This window comes from Electrona antarctica (assembly GCF_951216825.1).
Source record: "Electrona antarctica genome assembly, chromosome: 5".
Taxonomy (NCBI): Eukaryota; Metazoa; Chordata; class Actinopteri; order Myctophiformes; family Myctophidae; genus Electrona; species Electrona antarctica.
The window spans coordinates 20,807,722-20,828,324 of record NC_136810.1 but is presented as its reverse complement, the minus strand read 5'-3'; the positions used below and the strand labels follow the sequence as shown (position 1 = coordinate 20,828,324).

General features: G+C 43.4%; 2 protein-coding genes across 2 annotated transcripts in view; both read left to right on the top strand.

Annotated features, from left to right (window-relative positions):
* Positions 1 to 20,603, top strand: part of LOC306922902 (mucin-2-like) — a 138,175-nt gene that overhangs the window by 21,852 nt on the left and 95,720 nt on the right. The gene's annotated exons all lie outside the window — the stretch shown is intronic.
* Positions 1 to 20,603, top strand: part of LOC306923186 (uncharacterized protein) — a gene marked incomplete at its 5' end in the record, with an annotated part of 49,905 nt that overhangs the window by 10,092 nt on the left and 19,210 nt on the right. The window contains 29 exons of the mRNA XM_079501214.1: positions 305 to 399; positions 596 to 722; positions 970 to 1,225; positions 5,390 to 5,451; positions 6,049 to 6,149; positions 6,500 to 6,651; positions 6,951 to 7,089; positions 7,541 to 7,651; positions 7,767 to 7,946; positions 8,360 to 8,599; positions 9,297 to 9,453; positions 9,729 to 9,857; positions 10,353 to 10,503; positions 10,629 to 10,672; positions 11,703 to 11,934; positions 12,332 to 12,800; positions 13,241 to 13,560; positions 13,795 to 14,148; positions 14,383 to 14,736; positions 14,971 to 15,324; positions 15,559 to 15,912; positions 16,147 to 16,500; positions 16,735 to 17,088; positions 17,323 to 17,676; positions 17,911 to 18,264; positions 18,499 to 18,852; positions 19,087 to 19,425; positions 19,660 to 20,013; positions 20,248 to 20,586. Of these exons, the coding sequence (XP_079357340.1) occupies positions 305 to 399; positions 596 to 722; positions 970 to 1,225; positions 5,390 to 5,451; positions 6,049 to 6,149; positions 6,500 to 6,651; positions 6,951 to 7,089; positions 7,541 to 7,651; positions 7,767 to 7,946; positions 8,360 to 8,599; positions 9,297 to 9,453; positions 9,729 to 9,857; positions 10,353 to 10,503; positions 10,629 to 10,672; positions 11,703 to 11,934; positions 12,332 to 12,800; positions 13,241 to 13,560; positions 13,795 to 14,148; positions 14,383 to 14,736; positions 14,971 to 15,324; positions 15,559 to 15,912; positions 16,147 to 16,500; positions 16,735 to 17,088; positions 17,323 to 17,676; positions 17,911 to 18,264; positions 18,499 to 18,852; positions 19,087 to 19,425; positions 19,660 to 20,013; positions 20,248 to 20,586 (7,183 nt within the window). The remainder of the gene's footprint in view (positions 1 to 304; positions 400 to 595; positions 723 to 969; positions 1,226 to 5,389; positions 5,452 to 6,048; positions 6,150 to 6,499; positions 6,652 to 6,950; positions 7,090 to 7,540; positions 7,652 to 7,766; positions 7,947 to 8,359; positions 8,600 to 9,296; positions 9,454 to 9,728; positions 9,858 to 10,352; positions 10,504 to 10,628; positions 10,673 to 11,702; positions 11,935 to 12,331; positions 12,801 to 13,240; positions 13,561 to 13,794; positions 14,149 to 14,382; positions 14,737 to 14,970; positions 15,325 to 15,558; positions 15,913 to 16,146; positions 16,501 to 16,734; positions 17,089 to 17,322; positions 17,677 to 17,910; positions 18,265 to 18,498; positions 18,853 to 19,086; positions 19,426 to 19,659; positions 20,014 to 20,247; positions 20,587 to 20,603) is intronic.

Genomic DNA, 20,603 nt, shown 5'->3' with positions numbered 1-20,603 from the left:
TACATATTATCATCTCTACACACACACACCAAGGCATTCTCATCCCCAAGACAAACGTTTAACTGGAAGGGGGGGAAATACGGCACATGTTTTGTTGACTAGGGGAATATGAGATGCAACAAAATCTAATGATCAGACATGTGATTGATTGTTTGATTGATTGATTGATTGATTGATTGATTGATTGATTGATTGATCGATCAATCGGTTATTATTATTACAATGCCGTTACTATGTAAACATGTGAGATGTGAATGTGAATGTTTAATGGATGAATGGACTAATAGTTTGTGTGTCCTTGCAGAGAAGTACGCTCAGTACTGGTGCTCTCTGCTGACAGACCCTCAGGGAGCGTTCGCACCCTGTCACTCTGAGATCAGTCCTGACACCTATAAAGAGGTAAGAGTCCCGGCTCATAAATACATCAAAACAGCACACAGCCACCGAGCCATCCAGGCTCCTGTTGAATCGTGAAAATATTTGAAAACTGCAAAAACACAACATAATTAAAATCCTTTTTTCTTTTTTTCCCTTTTTCTTTTTACTACATCTATGACACATGCATAATATAAACTGTGTTGTTTCTGTTTGACAGAACTGCATGTATGACACGTGCAACTGTGAGAAGAGCGAGGACTGCATGTGTGCCGTCATGTCCTCCTACGTATACGCCTGCGCTGCTGCTGGTGTCCAGCTCAGCAGCTGGAGGAACTCCGTCTGTGGTGAGTTGGAGGACAGCTGTCGCAAGTAAACAGAAGACTGATCATTGCATTATCAGTATAGGGGTGTAACGCTATAAAATAAAATAAAAGTTGGGTTGGCATATTTAGTTTTTGAAGCCAAGGTTTGTTTTTGTTTGTATTTTGGAATGGTACAAGCTCCTAAACATTGTACTGAGGTCTAGCATTTGAGCAAAGGTACTTAGTAACTTCCAACACCAATGATCTTCTCGTTATGTTCTCCTCTCAGGTAAGTATGCGAAGTCCTGCCCCAGTACCATGGTGTACAGCAACAACATCACCTCCGCCAGGGGGAGCTGTCGCTGCCTGGCCCAGGCTGACCCCACCTGCTCCATCACCTTCTCTCCCATGGACGGATGCGTCTGTCCTGAGGGGAAGTACCTGGACGATGCAGGGAAGTGCGTTCCCCCTGCTGGCTGCCCCTGTTATGACAAAGGCTCAACGCTGCCCCCCGGTGACGTCATCAACAAGGACGGCGTCATGTGGTATGGCTGTTTTTGAGTTCCCAAATAGTCCCAAATAGTCTGGTAGGAACGGAAGGACTAGGAGGGGGTCCCATGCACCCGAAAGATATATTTTTCTAACCTACCTTTTTATAATCATTAAGGTTGTCTAGTTAATGAATTTTGATGTTCCCCGAGCTAATTATTGTCCCATATATGTTTTTTGTAACCATATGTTGTGTCCGTCCTGGATTTTCGGCTGTGAAATATATAAACTTTAAACCAACATAGCTCCTGAACTATACATCCGACATAAACCATTCACCCCATTTCATGTTTGTCTTTGCATGATGAATTGATCGATATGACGATTGGCCATGGTTCCATTATGTGTAGTGCATAAAAATCCAAATAAACACAAAAAAATGTAAAAAATCGCCTAAACTGGACCACAACAACTCCTCCCCCATGCAGCCTATTGATATATTTCTTCTAACGTTTACATTTTTAAAATCTTCAAGATGTATAGCAAACAAATGTTGATGTTCCTCACTTGAAATATTGGCATATGTATGTTTAATCTGGCATATTGGTTGCCATAGTGAATTTCTACAAATACAAAAAAGAGAATGTAAAATCTACATAAGGTCTTAACTATACAATTCTGAGACAAATGTCCAGTTTTTCTGTTTCATTTTGGCATGAGGCATTGAGGGAGATGAATAGTGACATTTATGGAACATTTATGGAACATTAATGCTCAATTAAATGCTAAAATGTAGGCAAATCAATAGGCTAGGTGAAATTAAAGGTAGAGGCTCCAGGAGGGGTCCACGCGCACACCCCTACTTTTGTTTTTTTTCTAGTTTGGATTTTTGGCATTCATAGGACCTCTAATATACAGATTTTGATGATCCCAAGAACAAAAATGGTCCAAAGTTTGTTTTTTCAATGTTTTATTACCCGTATGCTATGAGACCTGCGAAATTGCTGGCTGGAGCACCGGTGAGAATGTCTTTCGGAGACTGTGGCATACTCAAATTTAGAGATAGACCAAATATAGAGATACCATTTGATTCTAGACAACCTCAGGTATCCAATGGGATGTCATACCACCTTGTCGGGAAGGGGGGTAAATGCATAATTGATTCAAGGTTTGACTACATTTTGGCAAGGGAAAAATGGCCATAGACATTTTCCAAAAGGTCCCTTTAGTTGTCACTTCAATGTAATCGGAATGGAAATGTGTTACATGGATACCTACAAGCCTCCCATGTACAGACATGCCACATTTATGCAAATCTCATGCAGTTTGGGGCAGGAACCATGCCCCTTTGTACATGCAGTACAAATGTAATTTCCACCTATTGTAAAAATGAGACCACTTTACTGTATCTATAGCTGTATGAGACCACTGTACTGTTTCTATAGATGTATGAGACCACTGTACTTTATCTATAGCTGCATGAGACCACTGTTCTGCATCTATATACCACTATACTGTATCTAGACCAGCTCAGTGGTCTTGTGGTTAGAGTGTCCATCCTGGGAGGTCGGGGTTTGATACCCGGTCAGGTCATACCAAAATGGGTATGACCCAATGCCTCCCTGCTTTGCACTTAGCATTAAGGGTTGGATTGGGGGGTTAGATCAACAAAATTATTCATGAGTGCGGCACGGCTAACCCAAGAGATGGGTCAAATGTGGAGAACAAATCTCACATACAGCAATGTATGTGACAAAATAGGACTAGAGTGACCAAGCACTAGCTTGGTCTAAACATGCACTAGCGTGGTCTAAACATGCACTAGCGTGGTCTAAACATGCACTAGATTGGTCTAAACATGCACTACAGTGGTCTACACACCACTGTAGTGCATCGGTAGACCACTCTGCATCTGTAGACCACTCTAGTGCATGTTTAGACCATGCTAGTGCATGTTTACACCACGCTAGTGCATGTTTACACCACGCCAGTGCATCAGTAGACCACTGTAGTGCATCAGAAGACCACTCTAGTGCATGGTTAGATCACTCTAGTCCTACTACTTACAATCTCACATACATTGCTGTATGTGAGATTTGTTGTCCACATTTGACCCATCTCTTGGGTCAGCTGTGCCGCACTCATGAATAATTTTGTTGATCTAACTCCCCAATCCAACCCTTGATGCTGAGTGCAAAGCAGGGAGGCATTGGGTCATACCCATTTTGGTATGACCTGACCCGGTATCAAACCCCCGACCTCCCAGGATGGACACTCTAACCACAAGACCACTGAGCTGGTCTAGATACAGTATAGTGGTATCTACATGCAGAACAGTGGTCTCATGCAGCTATAGATAAAGTACAGTGGTCACCCACATCGGGAGGCATACTTTGGTTAGACATAGCATTGGTTAGACATAGCATTGGTCCGACTGGATTATGGTTGGTGAGGGGTGCGTTAAAACGACCGGATTAAGGTTGGTGAGGGGTGCGCTAAAACGATCGGATTAAGGTTGGTGAGGGGTGCGTTAAGGGTTGGGAGAGGGTTAATGTTAGGTTTAGGTGTGTTGCCCCCTGGGAGGTTAGGGTTAGGGTGAGGGTTTGAGATATCGGACCAATGGTATGTCAGTAAAGTGGTCTCATTTTTACAATAGGCGGAAATTACACATTTGTACTGCATGTACCGTATAAAACGGCATGGTTCTTGCCCCAAACTGCATGAGATTGGCATGAATTAGGCATGTCTGTACATGGGAGGCTTGTAGGTATCCATGTAACCCATTTCCATTCACATTATATTGAAGTGACAGCTAAAGGAACCTTTTGGAAAATGTCTGGCCATTTTTCCCTCGTCAAAATGTAGTCAAACCTTGAATCAATTATGCATTTACCCCCCTTCCCGACAAGGTGGTATGACAAGGTTGGTCCCATTAGATACCTGAGGTTGTCTAGAATCAAATGGTATCTCTATATTTGGTCTATCTCTACATTTGAGCATTCTCATTCTCCGAAAGACAGTCTCGCCGGTGCTCCAGCCAGCAATTTTGCAGGTCTCATAGCATACGGGTAAGAAAACATTGAAAATACACACTTTGGACCCTTTTTGTTCTTGGGATCATCAAAATCTGAATATTAGAGGTGCCAAAAATCCAAACTAGAAGAAAAAAAACGTAGGGTTGTGCGCGTGGACCCCTCCTGGAGCCTCTACCCTCTAATTGCACCTAGCCTATTGATTTGCCTATACTTTTAGAATTTAATTGAGCATTAATGTTCCATAAATGTTCCTGTTATGTCACTATCCATCTCCCTCAATGCCTCATGCCAAAATGAAACAGAAACACTGGACATTTGTCTCAAAATGATGTATAGTTAAGACCTTATGTAGATTTTACATTCTCTTTTTTGTATTTGTGGAAATTCACTATGGCAAACAATATGCCAGATTAAACATACATGTGCCAATATTTCAAGTGGAGAACATCAACATTTGTTTACTATACATCTTGAAGATTGTAAAAATGTAAATGTTAGAAAAAATATATCAATAGGGTGCATGGGGGAGGAGTTGTTGTGGTCCAGTTTAGGCGAAGTTTTACATTGTTTGTGTTTATTTGGATTTTTATGCACTACACATGATGGAACCATGGCCAATTGTCATATCGGTCAAATTTTTCATGCAAAGACAAACATGAAATGGGGTGAATGGTTTCTGTCGGATGTATAGTTCAGGAGCTATGTTGGTTTAAAGTATATATTGTTTTGCAGCCGAAAAACCAGGACGGACACAACATATGGTTAAAAAAAACATATATGGGACAATAATTAGCTCGGGGAACATCAAAATTCATTAACTAGACAACCTTAAGGATTATAAAAAGGTAGGTTAGAAAAATATATCTTTCGGGTGCATGGGAACCCCCTCCTTCCTACCAGACTAAAACCTTGTCATACACAAGACCCAAAAGATAACGTTGGTAAACGGCATACTTACAAAGATAGCTATTTTCACTTTTTGAAAATCTATGGACTTTCAAGAAATGTTTATCCATCCATCCATCCATCCATCCATCTATCCATATACAGATCTATATATTTATTATTTGTGTGTGTGTGTGTGTGTGTGTGTGTGTGTGTGTGTGTGTGTGTGTGTGTGTGTGTGTGTGTGTGTGTGTGTGTGTGCGCGCGCGTGTGTGTGCGCACGTGCGTGTGTGTGTTCAGCACCTGTAAGATGGGACGTATCAGCTGCCTTGGAGTGCCAGACCTGGCAGTCCTTGAGCCATGTACGTGTAATGTTTCAAAACCAACGATCCCACACTGTATACTGTTAACTAAATACAATGATTCATCTGTTTGTAGAGTCACATATACTGCCATAGTGGATTATGCGAGCGTGTAAAAAGGTTTGAACGCATTATGCACATTGAATGTTCTGGCGACCATAAGTTGACTACTAACACAAATTGCTATAATTTTGTTGATTTTCTTAAGAAAGTTATGATAGCAAAAAAACAGCTCTCCATCAAATAATACATTATTTTGTCAAATAAACGAATAAAACGTTGCTGTCGGGCAGAAACTTTGGCATGTCCATATTTCAACTTGTTACATTTTGTCGTACATCAATGCCCTCCTTCATCTTACAAAACCAAAGTAGTGAAAATAGCCGATTTGCAAGCTCACAATGCCTTGCACTGAGTTGTTGTTGTTGCTTGTTGGTCTGATACTGTATATTACTTTATTACTACTACTACTACTACTAATAATAATAATACTAATAATAATAATAAAAAGACTCATGAGGTGTCCACCCGACAGCGATGAAAATAACAGAAATAAATGAGTGAATAATAACAGGTGTGTTTTTTGTACTCTTGTAGCATGCAGCGCGCCCACCGTGTTCTTCAACTGTTCCAGTGTGGAACCCGGAACCAAAGGATCTGAATGTCAGAAAAGCTGTCACACTATGGACATGGACTGTGTACGTACACGCAGGCATGCATGCAGGCACACACACACGCACACGCACGCACGCACGCACGCACGCACGCACGCACGCACGCACGCACGCACGCACGCACGCACGCACGCACGCACGCACACACACACACACACACACACGCATACATTTTGCACGTGAGGGTGTGCTTTACCACGATAATTGGCGCGGCAGTGATGCGGGCAGTGATGCGGTCAGAATACTTATAATGCCTATAAGTATGTGTTTTAATGCATTATAGACATGGACATTGTTACCAAAATGTATTTGACCCATTGTCCAGTTGATTGCTGTAAATTCATGATCGATTCATGATGTGTTTGAACCTTCAGGTGAGCACAGAGTGTGCGTCTGGGTGCGTGTGTCCATCTGAGTTGGTGTCGGACGGTAAAGGAGGTTGCATAAAGCCGGCCGAGTGTCCATGCATCCACAACGGCGCCCCCTATCAGCCGGGAGCCAATATCAAGGTGGACTGTAACACCTGGTAAGACACACACGCAACGCACGCACTTCCAATTTCACATTTATTATTTCACGCTGTATAGAGTTATCTCTCCTGGTTGGATGAAATTGGTCTTCAGCTTATTAATGTTTTTGAACAGAACGCCTATGTCTAGAAATCATTACTATGGGAACATAGAGCTATGTAACACTTGTTTTAACGATCAATCAATCGACGGCTCGGATCAATAAAATTGTAGACTTTAAGCTTCCTTCCTATCACAATGAAAACACATTTTAATATTATTATCATAATCTTCTTCTTCTTCCTCCAATGTGCAGTACCTGTAAGGACCGCAGGTGGCAGTGTTCCAGTAATCTGTGTCATGGAACGTGCTCAGTCTACGGCGACGGACATTACATCACGTTTGACGGAAAACGCTTCAACTTTGAGGGCAGCTGTGAATATACTCTCGCACAGGTATACAGAATAAATGAATGTACTCTAACAGTGAATATATGTACATATATAGTGATATGTGTGTTTGTGTAAAGGTGGATGTTTGTTAAATGCATTAAAAAAAACAATGTCCCCTAATGTTTTCCAATGTTCTCTAATGTCCCCTAATGTCCCCTAATGTTTTCCAATGTTCTCTAATGTACCCTAATGTTTTCCAATGTTCTCTAATGTCCCCTAATGTTTTCCAATGTTCTCTAATGTCCCCTAATGTGTTCCAATGATCCCTAATGTTTTCCAATGATCCCTAATGTTTCTAATGTTCTACCCCAGGACTACTGTGGCAGTCAGCAGAAGCTTCAGATGTTCTGTCATGTTCTATAATGTTCTGTGATGTTCTCCAGGACTACTGTGGCAGTCAGCAGAAGCTTCAGATGTTCTGTCATGCTCTATAATGTTCTGTGATGTTCTCCAGGACTACTGTGGCAGTCAACAGGCCAGTGGGAGCTTCAGAGTGATCACTGAGAACGTTCCCTGTGGAACCACAGGAACCACCTGCTCCAAGTCCATCAAGATCTTCCTGGGGGTAAAAAAAACAACAACAATACACATTTGTCTCTGAAAGTAAAACAACATCAACAATCATATTATGAATGATATTAATTATATGTGCAACCTTTGTATTATACTTGTGTGCTTAGAACTCAGAGTTGCAGCTAAGTGAGGGGAACTACCAGTTGGTCCAGAGCAACAGGAACCAGACGGTCCCGTTCCACATCAGTTCCGTAGGAATCTATCTGGTGGTCCAGGCTGACAACGGACTCATCCTCATGTGGGACAAGAAGACCAGCATCTTCATCAAGATCACTCCATCATATAAGGTACAGTATTCCACCTAGTAGTCAGTATAAGGTACAGTTGCTACAGTAGTTAATATTTTTCAAATAGCCTATAATTAAAACTGTGTCATGTATCAACCTTATTGTCACATTTGCAGTGGATGCACCTTGGATTTGCAGTGGATTGCACCTTTGCAACAGTGGATGCAATTAGTTTTTGTGCAAACTCCATATATGTTTTTGTTATTTCCATAAAAATACAGCAGAAGCCCTGTTTAGACGTGTGGTCCCCTTTTTTATTATTGTATTATTTGTATTTTCTTTGACCTGTCTGTTATAGTCACATGGCTTTCTTCTTTTGTGGAATTGTCTACCGTATCTGCCTCGATCCTGCCCTTTGTTTTGTTTACTGGTTAAATAATAATAATTAATATAATAATTCTCCCACCATGCAGGGCCATTTGTGCGGTCTGTGCGGTAACTACGACGGCGACGCCAACAACGACTTTGCCACCAGGAGCCATGCGGTGGTGGTGAGCCCGCCGACGTTCGGGAACAGCTGGAAGTGTTCCAGCAGCTGTCCGGATGCCGTGGCGAAGAGGAGCCCGTGTTCCGTCAACCCCTACAGGGCGTCCTGGGCCCAGAAACAATGCAGTCTGATCCAGAGCAGCGTCTTCTCCTCCTGCCACTCCGTGGTACGTCTGCAGTGATATTTACTTAACCCATTTAGGCCTGACGTCAAAAAAAAAAAAACGTTTGCTCTGAAAGAATATTATATTCAAATATTTGTGCCACATTTTCACGATTTTTCAAAAATAGCAGACCTACAAGCTCGTAGCGCGCCACTCGGTGGCGCGCTATGAGCTTGTAGATCAGCTATTTTTCAATAGCTAAAGTATAACATAATGCTTAGTTAAAACACCAAAAGGGGTTCCCGTCCTTAACCCATTTTAGACCCGAGGACGATTCTACAAATGTCTTCTAAATCCTGACAGTTTTCAGAAAAAACCTATGTTTCTACAGTATGTCAGTGGTTCTTATACATTTTCATGTCAAGGGCCCCACACATTATATCGTTGATGTCGGGAGGAAACCTCATAACTCCATTTTTTATTGGCATAAATCAGTGCTATTGAACACCCTTTACGTCTGTGTGTTTGTTTCGAAAATATTGAACCTTTTTTTTAATCTGTACTTGAGTATTTCATTTTTGGATATTTATGACTTTCATTCCAATACATTTCAAAGACAAATACATGTATTGTACTTTTGACTCCACTACAGTTCTGTGGCAAGTACAGTATGAATTAACCATTTAAGCCGTCATATCTAGTTGCATCTTCCGGTATATATCTTAACGAGACTAAAAATGAAGATTTTTGTGGTCTGCAGGTGGATCCCACTCCGTACTATGACGCATGTGTGTTTGACTCGTGCGCCTGCGACAGCGGTGGAGACTGCGAGTGTTTCTGCACGGCTGTGGCTGCCTACGCTGAAGCATGCAATGAAGCCGGCGCATGCATCGCATGGAGAACTCCCAGAATCTGCCGTGAGTACCCCACCACACTGATTTAACCCATTTAGACCTGACGTCGAAATTTAAAAAAATATCTTCTAAATCCTGACAGTTTTCTGAAATACCTATGTTTCTATATCAGTGGTGCTCAATATTTTATGTCAAGAATCTGCTATTTTTCAATAGCTAAAGCATAACATAATGCTTGAAACACCAAAAGGGGTTCCTGCCCAGCATAGGTTAAATAGCCTTACTATTTAAATAGCCATTCTAAACATTCAGGTCAATACATTGATGATGTTTTTCAGCTCTGTTCTGTGACTACTACAACCCTCCCGGTGGCTGTGAGTGGCATTACAAACCATGTGGATCTCCTTGTCAGAAGACCTGTCGGAATCCCTCAGGAGCCTGCTCCTCACAGATACCTCCTCTGGAAGGTAATTTATATCATGTCATTATGATATTTATTCTTTATTTTGCACATATAATATACATGTGTGACATATCTTGTTTCTTGCTTTGATTGTTTTGCTTCTTATCCGTACAGCACTTTGGTCAATCCTGGTTGTTTTAAATGTGCTCTATAAATAAAGTTCAAGTTGTATATAGTATGTCCTTTCTAATATATACCTCCTTTAGAATTTAGTTTAAACAATATAACGTATGTGCACTGTTTACAGTCCAAGTCAAGTCATTTACAAGGTACAGTAGGCCTATATATGTAATCTAGAAGGTATTGTGTGTGCCAGTGGGTGCTCTCTCTCTCTCTCTGTCTCTCTCTACGGCGTTGAGAGACAGAGAGAGCTGGTCGGAGAGCGACGAGAGAGTGCAGGAGAAACAAAGAGACAAAGCCAAGAGAAGTAAACATAGGCTACATTTCGAATCCGATTATTGGCGGATGATTGACTCTTGTGTCTTGTCGTCCTAAACAGGTTGCTATCCAAAATGTCCTCCTGACCAATCCTACTTTGACGAGGACTCCATGAAATGTGTGGCGAGAGAACAATGCGGCTGCTACGACCAAGACAGGAAACACTACAACAACGGTGACAATGTGCCGACCACAGAGAACTGCCAGACATGGTACGTCTTAACCCATTTAGGACTGATAGGCCAATTCTGGCTGCTTGACACATCCAATAATCAAATATGAAAACACACCTTTAATGTTTTGTTGTTGTTGTTGTTTTGTTTTCCTTCTCCTGTAGCATCTGTGATTCCTCGACCATCAAATGCCATTATGATGCTCAAGGTATGGACGCATTACTACAAATAGCAAACTGTGTGTGTGTGTGTGTGTGTGTGTGTGTGTGTGTGTGTGTGTGTGTGTGTGTGTGTGTGTGTGTGTGTGTGCGTGTGCGTGCGGCATAACCACTTGAGCCCTATTACCGTCCAAAATCTCTGAAAAGCAATTTGCATCTTTTGATGTTGTTGTGGACATTTCGGAAAACGGGGATAGGGCTGGTTGAAAGTGCCTAAAACAAGCTATTGATAAAAAATAAAACGTGTTTTCCGCATTACAGAGTGCTATTGTACATACAACCACAAAAGATATCACCCCGGCCAGACCCTGTACAACACCACAGATGGACATGGTAACTGTATCACAGCTGTCTGTGGCTCCAATGGCACCACTCAGAGGACGGTCTCCCCATGCCCAACAACTCCATCACCGACCACTACAGTCTCCACCACGTTTGACTTCACAAAAACCTCACCAGGTATGACACATTCTTACTATAGTCTAAGGAGCACTTTTCTCATTTTCAACCTTCAAACCATTATGCGATTATGCGTTGTCCTCTAATGCTCATTATAGGATGGCACCGTTCCTGTCTACTCGGTCACTCTCGTTGGTGGTGGGAGTGGTTTCATTGGTTGGGCTGTTGTGTGGGCTGTTCAGAAACTGGCCTACCAAAATAAATTGGAAATTAAAATTAATTGACAAAACCCGCCTGCCGATGATGTCAATGATAAGAGTAGACAGAACTGGTGCATTCGTATAATGAGCATTATTAGTGAGGACCAATTATATGAATATAAGGTAAAAAACAAATGGTTTTCCTTCAAACTACACAACAACAGTGTTGCCACAGGTAACTGATAACAAACACCTGCAATTGTGGGGAGGCATACTTTGGTTAGACATAGCATTGGGTGCGTTAAGGGTTGGAAGAGGGTTAAGGTTAGGTTTAGGTGTGCTGCCCCGTGGGAGGTTAGGGTTAGGGTTTGAGATATCGGACCAATGATATGTCTAACCAAAAGCATGTGTGTTCCCCCAGGACCAACAAAGTGCAGTCCCTGCTCCTGGTCTCCCTGGTTCGACAGCAGCTTCCCCACACTGGGAACTCCAGGAGGAGACGACGAAACCTACCAGAAGATCCGAGCGGCTGGACACCACATCTGTGCCAAGCCCAGTCAGATCCAATGCAGAGCGGAGAAGTTCCCCAATGTGACCATAGAGGGCGTCGGTCAGGTGGTGCAGTGCGACCTGGCCAAAGGACTGACCTGCAGGTATGGATCCATGGGACCATAGTGAAAATGTCATGTTGCGATTGTTGCGAAATAATTGCAATTAACGACTAAACAAATATGCTTAAAACTATTAAAATGCCACTTATGTCAACCACTTGTACCCCAGCGTTCCTGTGGAGAACATTAGTCAAAAACTAGCTGATCTTCAAGCTCACGACACATCGCATTACGATATATTGTCAGCATCTAGATCTGCTATGTTTGGCAAAGGGATTTTGTGTAGACTCCAAGTACAGAGCCAACTGAGGTCCAGTGTAGGACAATTTCACGACAAATTGCGATTTCCGCGATATGATTATTCTGATTGTTTGTTTTTGTTTTTTGTATCGTTTTTTTGTAACAGTAATAACAATTATCATTCAATCCCTGCTTGCAGGAATCAGGACCAGCCGGGCCCGCTGCATTTGTGCTTCAACTACCAAGTCAGGGTTTACTGTTGTGACTATGAGGCTTGTCCGACGCCATCACCAGCTCCAACTCCAACCACTACAACAACAACTACACCAGCACCAACAACAACAACAATGCCTACCACAACTACAGAACCCTGCACAGAAACGGTGTGCGACTGGTCCAAGTGGATCAATGTGGACTACCCCACGTTTGGTCCTAAAAACGGGGACAACGAAACGATCAAGAATATAATCAAGCATGGAATCGACATCTGTGAGAAACCGGTGGCAGTGCAGTGCCAGGCTCTGTATCCCAATGGAATTGGAGTTCCCGTATCTCAGACGGGACAAAACGTCATATGCAACAACAAAGTTGGGCTTTTATGCCAGAATAATGAACAATTTCCCCCCATATGTTTAGACTATGAAATCAAAGTGAAGTGCTGCAAGAAAGTGAACTGCCCCACAACAAAACCAACAGCACCTACCACAACAAAGACAACTACAGCAGTTACTACAACAGCACCTACCACAACAAAGACAACTACAGCAGTTACTACAATTACAACTACAATACCAACAACAACTCTGTTGTCGTCAATGACAACAGCATCTTGTCCTGGGGGTAAAATGTCTTGTGACTGGTCAGCTTGGATCAATCTTCACACACCCACTCCTGGTCCTGATGGTGGAGTAATTGAATCCACCAAGGACATCGGTTCCGCTGGTAAAACATGTTCAGCTCCAGAAGAAATCCAGTGTAGAGCCAGCATGTACCCAGGTCTCAGCCTGTCAGAGTTGGGACAAGATGTAACTTGTAAACCAGACGTCGGTTTTGTGTGTTACAACAAACTGCAAGGACAGTCACAGCAGTGTTTGAGTTATCAGGTCAGAGTCAAATGTTGCCATTGTCAAAAATCTACAACTGCTACGCCTACAACTACACCACTACCAACTACAACAACACCTACCACAACAGAGACAACTACAACAGTTACTACAACACCAATGACTACAAAGACATCCCCTACAACAACTGCAACGGTCACTACAACGACCCAAACTACAACTACACCACCAGCTCCAACTCCAACCACTACAATTACAACTACAACACCAACAACAACACCTACCACAACAGAGCCAACTACAACTGTTACTACAACAACAACGACTACACCCACAACAATGACAACAGCATCTTGTCCTGGGGGTAAAATGTCTTGTGACTGGTCAGCTTGGCTCAATCTTCACACACCCACTCCTGGTCCTGATGGTGGAGTCATTGAATCCACCAAGGACATCGGTTCCGCTGGTAAAACATGTTCAGCTCCAGAAGAAATCCAGTGTAGAGCCAGCATGTACCCAGGTCTCAGCCTGTCAGAGTTGGGACAAGATGTAACTTGTAAACCAGACATCGGTTTTGTGTGTTACAACAAACTGCAAGGACAGTCACAGCAGTGTTTGAGTTATCAGGTCAGAGTCAAATGTTGCCATTGTCAAACATCTACAACTGCTACGCCTACAACTACACCACTACCAACTACAACAACACCTACCACAACAGAGACAACTACAACAGTTACTACAACACCAATGACTACAAAGACATCCCCTACAACAACTGCAACGGTCACTACAACGACCCAAACTACAACTACACCACCAGCTCCAACTCCAACCACTACAATTACAACTACAACACCAACAACAACACCTACCACAACAGAGCCAACTACAACAGTTACTACAACACCAACGACTACACCCACAACAATGACAACAGCATCTTGTCCTGGGGGTAAAATGTCTTGTGACTGGTCAGCTTGGATCAATCTTCACACACCCACTCCTGGTCCTGATGGTGGAGTCATTGAATCCACCAAGGACATCGGTTCCGCTGGTAAAACATGTTCAGCTCCAGAAGAAATCCAGTGTAGAGCCAGCATGTACCCAGGTCTCAGCCTGTCACAGTTGGGACAAGATGTAACTTGTAAACCAGACGTCGGTTTTGTGTGTTACAACAAACTGCAAGGACTTTCACAGCAGTGTTTGAGTTACCAGGTCAGAGTCAAATGTTGCCATTGTCAAACATCTACAACTGCTACGCCTACAACTACACCACTACCAACTACAACAACACCTACCACAACAGAGACAACTACAACAGTTACTACAACACCAATGACTACAAAGACATCCCCTACAACCACTGCAACGGTCACTACAACGACCCAAACTACAACTACACCACCAGCTCCAACTCCAACCACTACAATTACAACTACAACACCAACAACAACACCTACCACAACAGAGCCAACTACAACAGTTACTACAACACCAACGACTACACCCACAACAATGACAACAGCATCTTGTCCTGGGGGTAAAATGTCTTGTGACTGGTCAGCTTGGATCAATCTTCACACACCCACTCCTGGTCCTGATGGTGGAGTCATTGAGTCCACCAAGGACATCGGTTCCGCTGGTAAAACATGTTCAGCTCCAGAAGAAATCCAGTGTAGAGCCAGCATGTACCCAGGTCTCAGCCTGTCACAGTTGGGACAAGATGTAACTTGTAAACCAGACGTCGGTTTTGTGTGTTACAACAAACTGCAAGGACTTTCACAGCAGTGTTTGAGTTACCAGGTCAGAGTCAAATGTTGCCATTGTCAAACATCTACAACTGCTACGCCTACAACTACACCACTACCAACTACAACAACACCTACCACAACAGAGACAACTACAACAGTTACTACAACACCAATGACTACAAAGACATCCCCTACAACAACTGCAACGGTCACTACAACGACCCAAACTACAACTACACCACCAGCTCCAACTCCAACCACTACAATTACAACTACAACACCAACAACAACACCTACCACAACAGAGCCAACTACAACAGTTACTACAACACCAACGACTACACCCACAACAATGACAACAGCATCTTGTCCTGGGGGTAAAATGTCTTGTGACTGGTCACCTTGGATCAATCTTCACACACCCACTCCTGGTCCTGATGGTGGAGTCATTGAATCCACCAAGGACATCGGTTCCGCTGGTAAAACATGTTCAGCTCCAGAAGAAATCCAGTGTAGAGCCAGCATGTACCCAGGTCTCAGCCTGTCACAGTTGGGACAAGATGTAACTTGTAAACCAGACGTCGGTTTTGTGTGTTACAACAAACTGCAAGGACTTTCACAGCAGTGTTTGAGTTACCAGGTCAGAGTCAAATGTTGCCATTGTCAAACATCTACAACTGCTACGCCTACAACTACACCACTACCAACTACAACAACACCTACCACAACAGAGACAACTACAACAGTTACTACAACACCAATGACTACAAAGACATCCCCTACAACAACTGCAACGGTCACTACAACGACACAAACTACAACTACACTACCATCTCCAACTCCAACCACTACAATTACAACTACAACACAAACAACAACACCTACCACAACAGAGCCAACTACAACAGTTACTACAACCCCAACGACTACACCCACAACAATGACAACAGCATCTTGTCCTGGGGGTAAAATGTCTTGTGACTGGTCAGCTTGGATCAATCTTCACACACCCACTCCTGGTCCTGATGGTGGAGTCATTGAATCCACCAAGGACATCGGTTCCGCTGGTAAAACATGTTCAGCTCCAGAAGAAATCCAGTGTAGAGCCAGCATGTACCCAGGTCTCAGCCTGTCAGAGTTGGGACAAGATGTAACTTGTAAACCAGACATCGGTTTTGTGTGTTACAACAAACTGCAAGGACAGTCACAGCAGTGTTTGAGTTATCAGGTCAGAGTCAAATGTTGCCATTGTCAAAAATCTACAACTGCTACGCCTACAACTACACCACTACCAACTACAACAACACCTACCACAACAGAGACAACTACAACAGTTACTACAACACCAATGCCTACAAAGATATCCCCTACAACAACTGCAACGGTCACTACAACGACCCAAACTACAACTACACTACCATCTCCAACTCCAACCACTACAATTACAACTACAACACCAACAACAACACCTACCACAACAGAGCCAACTACAACAGTTACTACAACCCCAACGACTACACCCACAACAATGACAACAGCATCTTGTCCTGGGGGTAAAATGTCTTGTGACTGGTCAGCTTGGATCAATCTTCACACACCCACTCCTGGTCCTGATGGTGGAGTCATTGAATCCACCAAGGACATCGGTTCCGCTGGTAAAACATGTTCAGCTCCAGAAGAAATCCAGTGTAGAGCCAGCATGTACCCAGGTCTCAGCCTGTCACAGTTGGGACAAGATGTAACTTGTAAACCAGACGTCGGTTTTGTGTGTTACAACAAACTGCAAGGACAGTCACAGCAGTGTTTGAGTTACCAGGTCAGAGTCAAATGTTGCCATTGTCAAACATCTACAACTGCTACGCCTACAACTACACCACTACCAACTACAACAACACCTACCACAACAGAGACAACTACAACAGTTACTACAACACCAATGACTACAAAGACATCCCCTACAACAACTGCAACGGTCACTACAACGACACAAACTACAACTACACTACCATCTCCAACTCCAACCACTACAATTACAACTACAACACCAACAACAACACCTACCACAACAGAGCCAACTACAACAGTTACTACAACCCCAACGACTACACCCACAACAATGACAACAGCATCTTGTCCTGGGGGTAAAATGTCTTGTGACTGGTCAGCTTGGATCAATCTTCACACACCCACTCCTGGTCCTGATGGTGGAGTCATTGAATCCACCAAGGACATCGGTTCCGCTGGTAAAACATGTTCAGCTCCAGAAGAAATCCAGTGTAGAGCCAGCATGTACCCAGGTCTCAGCCTGTCAGAGTTGGGACAAGATGTAACTTGTAAACCAGACATCGGTTTTGTGTGTTACAACAAACTGCAAGGACAGTCACAGCAGTGTTTGAGTTATCAGGTCAGAGTCAAATGTTGCCATTGTCAAAAATCTACAACTGCTACGCCTACAACTACACCACTACCAACTACAACAACACCTACCACAACAGAGACAACTACAACAGTTACTACAACACCAATGACTACAAAGACATCCCCTACAACAACTGCAACGGTCACTACAACGACCCAAACTACAACTACACTACCATCTCCAACTCCAACCACTACAATTACAACTACAACACCAACAACAACACCTACCACAACAGAGCCAACTACAACAGTTACTACAACCCCAACGACTACACCCACAACAATGACAACAGCATCTTGTCCTGGGGGTAAAATGTCTTGTGACTGGTCAGCTTGGATCAATCTTCACACACCCACTCCTGGTCCTGATGGTGGAGTCATTGAATCCACCAAGGACATCGGTTCCGCTGGTAAAACATGTTCAGCTCCAGAAGAAATCCAGTGTAGAGCCAGCATGTACCCAGGTCTCAGCCTGTCACAGTTGGGACAAGATGTAACTTGTAAACCAGACGTCGGTTTTGTGTGTTACAACAAACTGCAAGGACTTTCACAGCAGTGTTTGAGTTACCAGGTCAGAGTCAAATGTTGCCATTGTCAAACATCTACAACTGCTACGCCTACAACTACACCACTACCAACTACAACAACACCTACCACAACAGAGACAACTACAACAGTTACTACAACACCAATGACTACAAAGACATCCCCTACAACAACTGCAACGGTCACTACAACGACACAAACTACAACTACACTACCATCTCCAACTCCAACCACTACAATTACAACTACAACACCAACAACAACACCTACCACAACAGAGCCAACTACAACAGTTACTACAACCCCAACGACTACACCCACAACAATGACAACAGCATCTTGTCCTGGGGGTAAAATGTCTTGTGACTGGTCAGCTTGGATCAATCTTCACACACCCACTCCTGGTCCTGATGGTGGAGTCATTGAATCCACCAAGGACATCGGTTCCGCTGGTAAAACATGTTCAGCTCCAGAAGAAATCCAGTGTAGAGCCAGCATGTACCCAGGTCTCAGCCTGTCAGAGTTGGGACAAGATGTAACTTGTAAACCAGACATCGGTTTTGTGTGTTACAACAAACTGCAAGGACAGTCACAGCAGTGTTTGAGTTATCAGGTCAGAGTCAAATGTTGCCATTGTCAAAAATCTACAACTGCTACGCCTACAACTACACCACTACCAACTACAACAACACCTACCACAACAGAGACAACTACAACAGTTACTACAACACCAATGACTACAAAGACATCCCCTACAACAACTGCAACGGTCACTACAACGACCCAAACTACAACTACACCACCAGCTCCAACTCCAACCACTACAATTACAACTACAACACCAACAACAACACCTACCACAACAGAGCCAACTACAACAGTTACTACAACACCAACGACTACACCCACAACAATGACAACAGCATCTTGTCCTGGGGGTAAAATGTCTTGTGACTGGTCAGCTTGGATCAATCTTCACACACCCACTCCTGGTCCTGATGGTGGAGTCATTGAATCCACCAAGGACATCGGTTCCGCTGGTAAAACATGTTCAGCTCCAGAAGAAATCCAGTGTAGAGCCAGCATGTACCCAGGTCTCAGCCTGTCACAGTTGGGACAAGATGTAACTTGTAAACCAGACGTCGGTTTTGTGTGTTACAACAAACTGCAAGGACTTTCACAGCAGTGTTTGAGTTACCAGGTCAGAGTCAAATGTTGCCATTGTCAAACATCTACAACTGCTACGCCTACAACTACACCACTACCAACTACAACAACACCTACCACAACAGAGACAACTACAACAGTTACTACAACACCAATGACTACAAAGACATCCCCTACAACAACTGCAACGGTCACTACAACGACACAAACTACAACTACACTACCATCTCCAACTCCAACAACTACAATTACAACTACAACACCCACAACAGAGCCAACTACAACAGTTACTACAACCCCAACGACTACACCCACAACAATGACAACAGCATCTTGTCCTGGGGGTAAAATGTCTTGTGACTGGTCAGCTTGGATCAATCTTCACACACCCACTCCTGGTCCTGATGGTGGAGTCATTGAATCCACCAAGGACATCGGTTCCGCTGGTAAAACATGTTCAGCTCCAGAAGAAATCCAGTGTAGAGCCAGCATGTACCCAGGTCTCAGCCTGTCAGAGTTGGGACAAGATGTAACTTGTAAACCAGACATCGGTTTTGTGTGTTACAACAAACTGCAAGGACAGTCACAGCAGTGTTTGAGTTATCAGGTCAGAGTCAAATGTTGCCATTGTCAAAAATCTACAACTGCTACGCCTACAACTACACCACTACCAACTACAACAACACCTACCACAACAGAGACAACTACAACAGTTACTACAACACCAATGACTACAAAGACATCCCCTACAACAACTGCAACGGTCACTACAACGACCCAAACTACAACTACACCACCAGCTCCAACTCCAACCACTACAATTACAACTACAACACCAACAACAACACCTACCACAACAGAGCCAACTACAACAGTTACTACAACACCAACGACTACACCCACAACAATGACAACAGCATCTTGTCCTGGGGGTAAAATGTCTTGTGACTGGTCAGCTTGGATCAATCTTCACACACCCACTCCTGGTCCTGATGGTGGAGTCATTGAATCCACCAAGGACATCGGTTCCGCTGGTAAAACATGTTCAGCTCCAGAAGAAATCCAGTGTAGAGCCAGCATGTACCCAGGTCTCAGCCTGTCACAGTTGGGACAAGATGTAACTTGTAAACCAGACGTCGGTTTTGTGTGTTACAACAAACTGCAAGGACTTTCACAGCAGTGTTTGAGTTACCAGGTCAGAGTCAAATGTTGCCATTGTCAAACATCTACAACTGCTACGCCTACAACTACACCACTACCAACTACAACAACACCTACCACAACAGAGACAACTACAACAGTTACTACAACACCAATGACTACAAAGACATCCCCTACAACAACTGCAACGGTCACTACAACGACACAAACTACAACTACACTACCATCTCCAACTCCAACAACTACAATTACAACTACAACACCCACAACAGAGCCAACTACAACAGTTACTACAACCCCAACGACTACACCCACAACAATGACAACAGCATCTTGTCCTGGGGGTAAAATGTCTTGTGAC